We start from the raw sequence: 13,685 nt of genomic DNA on the forward strand, positions 1-13,685 counted from the left end.
AGAGCCTGATCAGTAGTACATAATAGTTGTCGTGCAAGAACAAACAAGGTGAAGGCTGGAAGCCAGGGTGTCCTTGGCAAGGCTGCGCTTGGCAAGCCTAACTGCACCTGGTGACTCGTGAGCCAGGGAGTCAGGGGCTGACGGTCACGAGTCACAACACACATAGGCACAGACATTCGAATCAAGAGCTTGAACTTCATTCACTCTCTGAGTAACTACCTAGTGCTTTGACTCAACATAAAAGCCGAGAAGTCGAAGTGATCGCGCTTGCACCTTCTGCAGCATACTCCGTCCCCACGACACCTCGCGGTCATAGGCAGGATACTGCTTGAGAATGTCAATGGCAATTCTCAACGGAGCCGCGATTGATTTCGGCCCCAAGTCGAGGAACTCCTCTCGTGTACAATACTCCACGGACTGGAAAATATTCAGAGCTGGTGGTACGTAGTGTCTCTGGTGACCCGGTTCTCGCAGAGTCAAGGTCCTAGATTCCTGCCCCATTGGTATCACCGATTGTAAACGTTGCATGAGCTGGTGCAGCTGTATCATTCCATGCCATAAGATGGTTTGAGTGGCCCAAATGATTATCAAGGTGCTAGCACTTTCGAGGTCTCGAAAGCGAAAAGCAAGAGGAAAGACGACGCCTTCTTCGAGTTGCCTCACGTTGCTGGCCAACTCTGTCCAATATAGAGGCTCTTCTGCTGCGCTCAACAATTGATCATAGATGACCTTCAATTCATGGTCCAATTCCCAACATTTCGACAGGAGGTCTGTGGCAACAATCGCTTGGATTTTCGGTTCCATCTGTCCAAGCTTGTTGCCATTGCCCACCAGCTCTGGGGCAAAACTGAGCAGATCCCAAACAGCTTCATAGGCCGTCTTCGATGTATATTGCCAGGGAATCCGCTGCCACTGCGGCTCTGCCAGGAATGTGGGGGTTTGAAGATCGAGGTTGAACAGTATCTAAAATGATCAGCAAAGTCGTCTGCTTCCATAACAGAACAAGCTCACGTCCTGCACCCGAAAATGAGTGAATATTTTATGGCCTAATCCATCCCTGTGCCGCTGTGGCCCTCGAATTTGAACCAGCTTCGCACAACCGGCGATATGATTCATATATGGCACCACTGAATCCGAAGGACATTGAGTCAGCTCGTAATGTGTCAATGCAACGCAGGCCCCCAGGGTTTGGTCATCGTACAATAATTGCGGATTCAAAAGCGCCAACTGAAGCTCACGAAGAGCGCGATGATATAATTGGAGGCCTTCAAACTTGAATCTACCATCGTTGTGAAAGTCTCCTATCTTGGCGAAACACATTGCCATGACGGAAACCTCCAATGCTGTTGTGAGATAGGGAAGAGATGGAACGGTTTTGATCCACATCTTCTCCCGGAGCAAGCCGAGGTCGGCTTTTGGCACAATTTGATCCAGGTAAACATGGAGAATCTGTTGTCGATAGGCTGGCTTACAATTGATTTGGTCGGATAGCTGAACGGGCACGATCTCCGGCTCAAGATCTTGGCCATGATGAGAGGTCGGTGACTTCACCCTATTCTTAGTCAGTCCAGCTTTTCGTTGGCGGTGAGAAACACTCGGTGGCTGCAGCTTGTTCTTGGAATTGCTCTCAAGAATTGTTTCATTCGGCTTTTCCAGGCTCGGCGTTTGGTAGTTCACAAAAATCGGATGTTGTCGATAGCCACTGCAGTTTCGATTAGACTTCACACACTGTGAACAGATTGGCTTCTCTAGGTCACACTATAGACTAGCATTAGTCACATCCGCATGCACTTGTAGAACGGCGAGGAAGGTTGCGTACTAGAATCTTCCGCTTTCTGCATGTATCGCAACCCCTGCGTCGTGCAATTCCAACCATGGTCCGTCAACTTCAGGGATCGATATGGCTGGCCAGCTGTATAGAAGGATGGCACAAAATCTCCTAAAAGGTGGTAAATGAGCAAATGCAGGAAGAAGTGGCACTATTGTCTAGAACCAGGCTGTTCTCCGAAGACGGTGGCTGGATTTGGGTGAAGATATCAGTTGCACACGAAGTCACATATCTGTTGGTTAGATAATATCTTCTATCTGACGTCCAGGATGAGGCAACATCGACACTGAAGGACCTAGAAAACTTGACAACGGGAACGCTCGACAAGGTTCCCATTCATCTCTTGATCTGGTCGAACGCCTAGGTTTCAACACCCTCATTCATGATTGGCATCGAGGGACGGGCAACGGACACGCTATGCCCAAACAGGGGCATACTGCGAATACGAGTGAGCAAACGAACGAGGACAAGGGGCCAGCTCCATGATCACTCTAGTCCGTGCACTATTCCACAGAGCATGTCATTACCATTAATGGCTGGCTCGCTCTGGGGCGAAATTGTTCAGATAGAGTTGAATTCGACTCTAGAGGCGAGGGCTGAAGTGTTGAGAGATAGGATCACGTGAGCTGCGACTGGATCGCCTACGCTGCGTATGCGGCCCCGTAGTAATTACACCGCCAGCGATAGTATTCCTCCGTAGTAACCCTGGTGGCCCTTGGTCACCTGCCTTGTCCCGTCATCTTCATTGGAGGTGTGGCTCTGGTGGCTTGAGTGTTCTGCATCCCCAGCCACTCAAGATTCGGCGGACGCGACAATCATTTGCCAGCGAAGCAAATCAAGAGCACACTGGAGCACACTGGGGGATACTGGCACCAGCACAACCTCCCTGCCACCTGAGCCTGCGCCATCCACGACTTGTCGAGATTTCTTCATTCGACCGTCGCGCATCGGCATCAGTCCCACGCTTGCAATGATGTTACGATAGTTTCAACATCCCATTGCAATCACAATCATTTTCTCCCAACTCATTCCACTAGCATTGGTTTTCACCGCAGCCTTCCCCTCAGTACTAATGCCCGCGACGCCTTGACCTCTTGACGATCCAATCCCACTCCATGGGAAAATCAAGCTCAGGCCGGCAGAGGGCCGGCCCCGAAACTTCAATACCGGCAGAGAAACGTCGAGATAGCACTCACGATTCCACCACTTCCTCCCGACGGAAATCTAGCCGTCGTGACGATGATATTGATGAACGCGACGACACGACCGTTGCATCCTCTCGCATCGCCCCCTCCACTTATGTTACGGCATATAGTGCAGAGCCTGTACCCATTGATATATCACAGGACAATGCTGGCAGATACAGTGAGCGCGATCGAACCAACGAGCCGCGCGATTCTCGAGATGATCGAAACTCGAAATACCGGTCTTCCAAAAGGGACGGAGAAAGTGGCGGCAAAAAGAGAAGACCTAGAGGAGAGGATGGTCCTGATGGCCGGGATGCTCGCAGGTCTGGTCCGTCAGAAAGGAGAGATAGTGCTCGCGCTGTTGGTGAGCACGATGCATCACTTCCCGACGACCTATTCCCAGGTGAGAAACCGTCCACCTATGCTCAAACCTTCCGTTCCCCCGGACACGCCGCCGAATATTATGGTGATCAAGGAGAATCCGTTTCTTTCCAACCCGGTGTGCGCCCTAATAAACCAAACATTGTCACCAGCGCCGAACAGGCTCATTTAATGGAACCGACCCTCGAGGCTCGACCTCCAGCGGAACCAAGCAGCGTGGGACAGGTTGGAGCTGCTGCGAGTTATTTCGGGGGCTCCACGGTGCAGAATGACCCTAGTATTCAGCACACACCGTCGAAACCCTCGCAACAGCTTGATCACAGACCAGACCGTCCAACTCAGCACAGCAAATTTAGTGTTAGTCCAAGGTCGAGCCCGGCGCCCACCGGATATACAAGTAGGCCGCCACAACAAGGTCCAGGTGGAGGAACACAATTTTTACCTTCCGCTGCGGCAGATTATTATTCTGGTTCGGTGTATCAAACTCCGCCACGATTACCATCGGCATCATTCGGTGGATCTGGGTCTTATTCGGCCCCTGCAGGTCCAGGAGCATCGTTCCCAAACGCGAATCCGTCTTTATATGGAACCGCTGGGTTAGCTGCTGGGGCTAGCGGAGCATCATATTTGTCGCATCACGGTAATGAGCACTCTCATATCCATTATCAGGGATCATCCGGAATGAATAACCCCCTGCGATACTCCAGTGGACCCACACCGATGCAACATAAACGAGAGCATAAGCATCGTAGTCCACTAGGAAAATTTGTCGACTGGTTCCGCGATCCAAAAGCCGTGGCTGAATACGAGGAATATACCGAAGCAATTGGAGTCTGCAAATACTGCTTCGATCCTATGAGTTCACCAGCAGATGCTCCACGAAGACACCACTATAAGCCAAGAAGGACATCCTCTGGGAGTCGCTACGGCAGCACAACGCGTGTCGACAAGACATATCGCTATTCATCGGACGAGGAAAGGAAGCGACGCTCTTCAGCCAAAAAGGTAGTCGTTGGCGGTCTTGCTGGCTATGGTGCTGCCAAGGTTAGAGAAACCGTGTTGAAGGCAAACCACGATTTTGATGACACATACTCGGTCAAGGCTGGAAGACCTGCGGCTGCAAGCCGTGTCAGTTTCCAAGGTGGAGAAACTAGGTCTACAGCAAGATACAAACATTTCTCTTCCAACGAAGATCTACGAAGCTCATCCGGGAGAGTTCGGGAGTCGAAATCTGGCAAGACCTATCGTCACCGAGATAAGCAAAGCTCACGACGTCGCGACTCTAGTTCTTCATCATCTTCGCGCGGCGTCTCCCGAGGAGCTGCTCTGAGCGCAGGAGTTGGGGCCGCAGGAGTTGGGGCCGCAGGAGTTGGGGCAGCAGGACTTGCAATGGGAGCCGCCGCTCTTGACAAGAAGTTGCGACGCGATAGTGGAGGTGGGAGCCGGAGCCGGAGCCGGAGTCGTTCTCCGCCATCAAAAAAGAACTACTTTTCGAAACGTGTATCGCCAATGCATTCTTATGTTGACCTCTCAACTACGAATTCAGGGTCTACCGGCATTACAGGGTTCTTCAGTAGTCCGTCTGCCAACATGAGAAAGGGAAAGAAACCGAAGGGGCTGTTCACCTTCTCAAACGCATCCACTTCGTCATCTGATGCAGATTTGGCCTACGGTGCAGGTACGGTTCGGAGAAAGAGATCAACTCGACGCCTATCCGGAGGAAATAGTCACAACAGGCAGTATGATTCGACTGCCGGTATGATGGGTCTGGTGAAACTAGGAAACGATCTAGCCAGCGAGAGCGATAGGAGGAGATCAAAAGGTAAGCGGGTAAGTGATGCTTACATCAAAACAGGTCAACACACAGGATATCCGAACAAGCAGCGCATCAACATGCAGGATCAAGCGCAAACCACAGCCCCAGTGCAAGAGGAAGAGTGGTATGATACAGACGATTCAGATACTGGCCTTGTCTATGGCAGTGGTGCGCCTGCATTCCAAACCCGACCGTCACATTCCCAAGCTCCTCGATACCCTCAAGATCATTATCCGAGTCATCAATATACTGGAGACTTCGATAATAGGACGACTGCCGGTTCGAGGCGTCAGAGCGCATACAGTCAACCTCCAAGCGGAGATATCGGGAAGCTGCCTCCAAGTCTAGGAACAACAGATGTATACCCATTTGTAGACTTTCCCGCCAAACCGCCACCTATGCAAGAACTGGAGCCTCGTCCGGTATCGAATTCTGAGTCTTTCGATAATGATGGGTCACGACGTGATTCATACCACAAATATGCGCAACCATTCCAGGCTTCTTCAACATCTGTGCCCCTTCACCAACCTCAACCAGTCGTTCCTGTAATCCCTTTCATAAATGAGTCAGCATATGCACCGCCCGATCAAGATATGAGATCCTTAGATCACCGTCGTACCAAACCTTCATTGGAAGATCTAGGACCGTATCGACAGATCGATGCACAGACGTCCGGAAGCCGCAGATTAAGACTCTCTCGCCAAGATTCGAGCCCTGCTAAACTGGTTTCACAGGGTCTGGGAAATACTGTCAGCTTCAACTTGACGGATGAGCAGCTTGAGAACGAAAGGAAACCAAGTAAGAAAGATGATAGGCCCGGCAGCAAACGCGAGAAGAAAGATCGACGTAAGTCTGCTGATGCTGCCCTTGTCATGGGCGCCGGAGCACTTGTGGCTGGCGCTCTTGCCAAAGACCACATCTCGAGCAAAAGGAGATCTTCGGAGTCCATCCGCGATGCGCCTTCTCAGCCTGATGAGCGAGAAGCGGAAATTGAACGGCAACTTCAGGCACTACATGATGAAAAGTATCGCCAAGATGAACGCAAACGTACTTGGGAACAGTTGGAACAGCGCAGACATTCAGAATCGGCAGGCTCGGCAGAAAACGCAAACTCTAGTGCTAGAGTCGTGAAAAGAAGTAGCTCAAGCGATGATTCGAGCGGTCATGGACGCAAATCAAGCTTGAAGAAGAGTAAACCCCGCGAAGCATCGCCAGCCACGGACACACAGCAAGAGCGTATTGCGCGCATGGCAGCCCAACGCGTAAAATCCACGCCTCCACCAAGCCATGAAGATTATGGCAACTTCTTTGTACCTCAGGAGCTCGTTGAACATCTCAAGGAACATAATGAGAAGGCTGAACACCGAGACGATATGGGAGCGAATGTCGTTGAGATCATTCCTGGGGGTTCCGCAAACAAACATCGAAACCCATTCGATCCATTCTTATACCGACCCTTCGGACTTGATGTGGATGATGATCCTGGCTTACATCCTTGGCCTGTCCCCAGGCTGGAACTAGTGGAAGCTACACCGCCAGGAAGTCGGGCTCATAGTGATCGCGGTGACACGACCCCCGTCGCAAGGCCAGTTTCTGTTGAGCCTTCGGATGATGTCGGCGAGCCGCTAGAGAGAAAGGCTAGCAATGGGTCCAAAGTGACCTGGGGTGACCATGATACCTACGTTTACGAAGTACAAACACCAGAGTATGAAAGATCCGACTATATCCCGGAAAACAAAGCCTCGAGTCGCAAGGAAAGCGCCAAGGAGGTGGAACCTAAGATATCACAAAACGGAAAGCAAACTGAATCACACCCGAATGTTGGTCGAACTTGGACCCTGGATGATGTTCAGGCGGAGGTGCTGGAACGGGAGGTTCCCACTGTATCTGATCGCCCACATGTCAGCCGTGCTTGGACTGTCGATGACCAGGAAGCCCAGAAAATCGAGCATTCGCCCCTCGTCGATCGTTCTGCAGTTGTAGAGGATTCGACACCTCGTGTGATCGAGATTGAGCCTGAGCAAACTCAGGCCTCTCTCCCACACCAACCAAGTTCTGATTTAGAGGACATTGCTCGTGGGACCGCATCTGCAGAAGACAAGACCGAGCTGAATCGGGAGTTTTACAAACGCCCCTTTGCAGAAACAACCAGTCATCTCGACCTTGCCAACCCTCTGTCCTCATCATCAGAACCATCAAATGGTAAGGTGTCGGAGCAATCTGGGCTGCAAGACAGGCCACAAGATGCAGAGACAGACTTTCCAGGCGTTCGGTTAAGCAAGAGTGAGAGGCGTCGTCTTGAACGTGCTTCATCTTCCGGCGAACACGACACTGAGCGAAAAATGTCTCCGGCAGAACCACATGAGCACGCTACAGGTCAGGCGGACACCGACAACGTTTTTGATTTCCTCGTTGATGATGGTGGTCAATCAATGGCGGCTAGTGCGGTGGCGGGACTAAGCGCCAGTGCGATTCATCAGGCCTATCAGTCAGACAATGGTTCGGCTCAGCATTATGACTCCCCGATCAAAGATGCTGAGAACAAGTCAGGATTCAGAAGAGCTAATACATTTGACGACTCAACCTCGCCACACCAATCGCAGTCGCGTTCCAAAACCGACCCACAATCTGATCCTGAAGACTGGGAACGATCACGGACCTCCAAAAAGGGGAAGAAATCTAAACGTTCTGCGCAAAGTGACATTGGGATTAGCGACAAACGATCCGGCCAGACCCGAGATGATGTCAGCAGAGAAGAAGCAGAGTTCGAAAAACCTCGCAGAGCTCACACCGAAAGTGAAATCGCAGATGATCTCGACAAAAGAGCTTCAGCAAGTGGCCGTAAACGTAAGAGTAAGCGCAGTGACGAGATCACTGAACAAACCCGTGACGCCTCGGCTTCAAGGATGGGGTCCAAGGACAATGACAAGCCTCGAAGAAAATCGAAAAGAGACTCACAAATATTCGATGATGATGACACTCAATCAATAGCCAGCAGCCCAGCAGATCTGGACAAACGTAGCAAAGACAAGGACAAGAAGTCTTCCGGTGGGTTCTTCAGCAATATATTTGCCGCCAATAAAAGCGATGTCAGCACAAGCAGTAAAAGAAGCTCGAAGTCTTCCAAATCTGAGTCTCGTGCCGATCGAGGACGCGGTGAGGGATCCGAATCACGGAAGAAGAAGAGTAGATCTAAAGATCACGACTTCGATGATGTTGCCTCTGCTGCCTCCGAGCCTTTGCGGAGCTCAAGAAGGAGCACCGAACGCTCCAACGAAGACACCCGCAGAAAGCCATTGTCCAGAGACGAAAGCCTTGATGGTGGCTTCGTATCTGCCGAGGAATCTACAGAGGTGCCAGCTCATGAAGAAGACAACTTGTCTTTTTTAGGGATTCGCCCCGAAATGCCACAACCAACGGACATAGCTATGCCAATGGATACTGATGGTGTCTCGGGGCTAGCGTCCGTAAAGGACTTGACTGATACGCCCATAATGACAGATCAGGTTCCATCTCATTCGCGACGAGACACGTTGCAGCGAGATGATGTTGATACCCCGAACAAACGCGATCTTGCCATTGAGAGCGACACTGAGACTGCCTCAAAACCAAGTGCCGCTCTGCGCAGGCTCTCAGCGATTCGAACGCGCGAATCTGATTCAAGCCCAACCACTCCTAGTTACCCTTCCGCGATTCCGGTGCATTTCCGACTCCCCGCATCATCACCCATTGCTCCGCGGTTCTCTATGAGCTCGCCTATCGCTTCCCCTGCTTCTCCCCTCGCAACCCCCCGAACACGGCAAGGACGACCAAAATCAACCGAATTCGCAGGAAAGAATATCCGGCCTTTGTATTTAGTAGAAGTTTCGAATTCTTCCAAGATTCCATCGCCAGATACGAGTGACTATCCACCCTTGCCCGCCAGTATTGCCAGCTCCTCGCATCCTTCGACAGAGGACTTACGAGCAGAAGCACAGGCGCAAGAACAGTTAGAGATCTTTACACCGTCCCGTTTGAGTGCCGATAAATTTCGAGATCAAGCGAGAAGGCAAAGCTATTCTTATTGGCACGATGGTGAGGAGAGGCGTCGGTCTCCAGACTACCTTGATTCAAGGTCAGCAACTCCCGTCCCTGGAGAAGCACAAAGGGCTAGAGATCGTGAGAATAAGCCCAAGCCTAAGTATGAGTTTCACTCTCCAAGTGAGCTATTGCAAGACCCTTCTCTTCTTTATGGAGATGAAGACGGAGACGACGCTCGACCGGGTAGCCCGCTTCCTAGCGTGGTCAGCACTGATTTGGAGTACATGAGTGCACGAAGCAGAAGTTTATCGCCGCCACGATCCAGGAGTCTGAGCAGAGGACGTCGTAGTGCCTCACAATCACGATCAACTTCCGCTTCCTGGCAGGATGCTATGTCCACAATGGCTGTTGGTGCATTAGCCGGGTCTGCCCTCGGCCTGGTGGCGCATAGGGCCCTCAATGAACGCTCACCTACCGATGCAGAATCTCAAGAAGTCACCTCTCCTTCCAAGGCTGAGTTCGGCCCCAGAGAATTTGACAGTACTCTCGAGCCTGCATCTGAAACGGAACTCGATCATAGACCCCTTGAAGCTGAAGGGTTCACCCGCAAAAGTGGAATCCATATCAAATCCACGGACAGAGATGCAATTGATGACAGAGCTCCCCCTGATCTCGCAGAGAAGAATCCTGGCGCTCGCAGTCCACCAATCAAGGACCTGACAGCCGACAATCTCGTGATGAGCCAAATAAGCAATCGATCGATGGACGAAGGAGCACTCCAAGATGGAAATACAATACGAGCCACCAACGTGGAAGCACACTTCACCAGCGATAGTGACACTGGTCCGCAAACCGCTGCAGCTGTGAATGAAACTAGAAAGACCAAGAGAGACAAGAAGCAGAAGAAATTCAATTCAATCTTCAATGATGAGTTTCTTCCATCACCTGTTGAATTAGCACAAACCCAGGACCTCGGGCTTCCTAAACCTTCTAATACCGGAGATATGATAGCGGAAAGCCTACCAGCCCAGAACGCTGCCCCTGAGGTTAATTATGCTGACCACGTTTCGAAGCCATGTATTGGCCAACCCACAGAATCAGGGACTCGTTTGGAAGTTGCTTCCTTGGATTCTCTTGGAGATCGCGAGAAACTCCATGAGGACGTGACATTTCCCAGCCTGACCGATTTGGAAGACCCTTCTCTGAAAGAGTTTAGCCCAGCTGTGGATCACACGGTGGAGTCTGTGGTCCATCCAAAGCCACCCATAGCAGCCTTCGAGTATGGAAATCATCCTCAAAATGGACACAAAGGCACCCAGATGCCAAGTACTGAGTCGAACCCGTTTGAGCAGGCTCTAGAGGCCGCCGTCCAGGCGAGAGGCCTTGGGCAAGGCACATCCATGGCAGAAGCATACAATGCTTTCCTACCGGAAGCGCCCAGTGATTTATCTGAAAATGGAGGAACTCCATTGACCACAATCGAGGAAGGAAAGGAACCTGTTCCGCTAAATGTAGCAGGCACGCCTATTCTGGAGCGCAAAAACTCCAAGAAGTCCAAGAGGAAGGACAAGAAGGCTGCGAACCGGGAATTGGTTCCAGAGAGAATGATTGAACCAATCATAGACGCTCCTGCGGAAGCGTCTTCAATAGAAGTCTCTCGCCAACCCGAGCAAGCACCATTTGTCCAGTCGACGGTAAACAAGCTAAAGACTTTCGTTAATGAGCACGAATCAGACCCAAATCCTTTTGGCAATGACTTTGAAATCTCGAATGAGAATACGCACGCTTCAATTCCGGCCGTTGTTGCCATGTCTGAATTCACGCCGCTGGACAAAGCCTCATCAACTGACCCTGCTGATAGAGCAGAGCCTGGCCAGGATGATGAGTGGTCCATGCCCACGCTGAAGAAAGGCAAGAAGGATAAAAAGGACAAGAAAGGCAAGAAAAGACAGTCTGTGAACTGGGAGGATTCAGGAGATACTGCTGTGCCTACCGAGAATCCAGTTCCAGATACGAGTATCTTGGGCATGGCCCGAGAATCTCTAGATGGGGGCTATCCTGGCCCAGTAGACCCTCGATCTACAGGTCCTCTACAAAGCGATCTTGCACAACGGGACCCTCAAACTGACTCCACTCTTGCTGAGACTGTTTCTGTGCAAGACAGGGATGTTGATCAAGAACAGGCGTCTCTTACAGAAGCTGATCCCTGGGCAATGAGCGCGAAGACCAAGAAGTCAAAGAGAAGCAAACGGAAGAGCCTTGTTTGGGCAGATGAAGAGAATCTCTTAACATATGCAGATGCCCCTGCCGAGGGTGCCGTGGACCACTCCATAGATTCTGCTCTTGGAAGCAACCAATCCAGTTCAATCCTAGGAATGGACAAAGAGGCCACCGTAGAACAACAGGTCCTACAGAAATCTGCCGCCAATAGTGCAGGGGACGAGCTTCCTGCTCAAATGGAACAGATCGCTGTTGCAGCGGCGACCAAAGACGCCCAGGATGTGGTCGAAGCAACGACAACGTCTTCAACGAGGGACGAACTCGAGATAACTCCAGAAGCCCCCCTTATCCCCAACGAAGCCTCGTCTGCCAAGTCAGCAAAAAAGTCCAAGAAGCTCAGGCAACGAGAGTCTGATGCTCTTGCTGCTGCTGCTGATGATGAAGTGGCAGGTGCCCCTGGCGCCGCACACCTGCCCGCAGATGCTTCCGAGTCTGTCACGCCCGTAGCTGCACCAGCAGAAGCGGGGATGGACACTGATGAGGCTACTCCTTTTGCGATTGATTCTGCTCAAGAGCACGTCCTGAGAGATAACGACAGCATGTCAACTGTAATTCCCTCAGAGCCCTCCAATGAGCCCCCGGAGTCACCGTCAACTACTCCCAAAAATGTCGCTTTTCCGATCGGTGGTGACAGATCTGATCCTGTCCGGGACCTAGAGTCTACCGGGCAACGCCTGCAGTCAAGCTTTTCTGAACAAGACAACGAGGGTGTTCAGTTGCAGCCACACGCAGAGTCGCCAGGTGTACCTTCAGAGCAAGAGCCGGAGGACCTGTTTCCTGTCGTAAGTAAGAAGTCGAAGAAGGACAAGAAGAAGAAACGCCAGAGCACATTCGATGAAACCGTTGCAAGTGCAGTTGATGAGGAAGTCCCCGGAACGGCAATGGAGAGTGCACCTCGTGGAAGCTTTGATTATAATGACGAACATTCAGACCCAAAGGTCACTTCACTCCAGACTCAGGAATCGGAGCATTTGCAAACGGCTAATCCGGAAGACGAAGATATTTTTGGCTTCAGCGACAGGAAGAAGTCGAAGAAGGAGGAGAAGAAAAAGAAGAAGAAACGTCAGTCGACATCTGATGATATCGAGATACCATCAGAAGATACTCCCGACCTCCCCACTGGATCTGTACCCAAAGAAGTGGATCTCAATCCGCCATCATCAACGCCAGCTTTCGAGAAAGAATTTGCGATCATTGGCAGGCGTTCAAAAAAGGACAAGCAAAGACGAAAAGCTTCTGTTGCGCCAACTGACACGCCCGAACAAGATACTTTGGCAGACGCTGGCGACTCTGACGTGCCTGCAGCTTCATTCAGCACTAAGAAGACTGGACAAGAGACGGAGGCACTCGAATCCAAGCAGGCTGGAAATCTCAATCGGGCCGATCCCCCAGTTGAATCCGTCCCCCTTGACACAACCGAAACTTTTCCGTCTACTGCAGTTGCTGAGGTTGTAGAACCAAAAGATGACCTGAGAACAGTTGAGCATTCTGTTGTCGAGACTCCTACGGTCGAACCTTCGGCGAAGGCTCCTGTGGTTGAGACTCCAACAATCGTACCTGTCTCTGATGACTCTCAGGACCTACTACCTACTAAAAGAGATCTAGAACAAGAATATGATCGACCTGAAATCGTTGTGAGCGAAGATCTTCGCACTGATTCGTCCAAATCAGGTCCTTCGGACACTACTGAATTTCCAAAGCCTGCTTCTGACTTGTTTCCCAGCGAGTCGAAGTTGACTGACGTTGCAGCTGAAAACCATGGTGACGATAAATTGACCACTGGATACCCTGGGGATGTGACAGCTTCCAGAGATTTCTCTCACATCCAGCCACCAAACATAGAAATCTTAGAGACTGAGGTTCCCGTTGCTGGCGACACTTTAAGTGGACAGCAAGAGTTGGACAATGGTGCCGGAGAAGAATGGGCAGCGACATCTAAGAAGTCTAAAAAGGACAAGGAAAAGAAGAAAAAGTGCATCTCAGCTGATATTGCCAGTGAGGGAGAAACGTTACCACATACACCAGAGGGCTCAGTCCAAGAACCGCGTTCTGATCCTGCCTCACTTTCTCCTGCAGATCAAAGCGAGGGTGTAGACACTGCTGGGGTCGCCACAACTGTCACCACCCAAGATAACCTACCCGCTGAGGATGATTGTGGTTCATCAACAAGAAA

The 13,685-nt window shown here is 51.1% G+C and overlaps 1 protein-coding gene across 1 annotated transcript; it reads right to left on the reverse strand.

Moving 5' to 3' along the window:
• Positions 1–219: 219 nt before the first annotated feature.
• A1O9_03538 (uncharacterized protein) lies at positions 220–1,529 on the reverse strand (the record flags this gene model as incomplete). The annotated part of the gene is made up of 3 exons (XM_013409102.1): positions 220–963; positions 1,012–1,449; positions 1,473–1,529. The coding sequence occupies 3 exons, from the start codon at positions 1,527–1,529 to the stop codon at positions 220–222; spliced, it is 1,239 nt and encodes a 412-aa protein (XP_013264556.1).
• Between the last annotated feature and the right edge of the window lie 12,156 nt (positions 1,530–13,685).

Source organism: Exophiala aquamarina, assembly GCF_000709125.1.
Source record: "Exophiala aquamarina CBS 119918 chromosome Unknown aczIA-supercont1.2, whole genome shotgun sequence".
NCBI lineage: Eukaryota > Fungi > Ascomycota > Eurotiomycetes > Chaetothyriales > Herpotrichiellaceae > Exophiala > Exophiala aquamarina.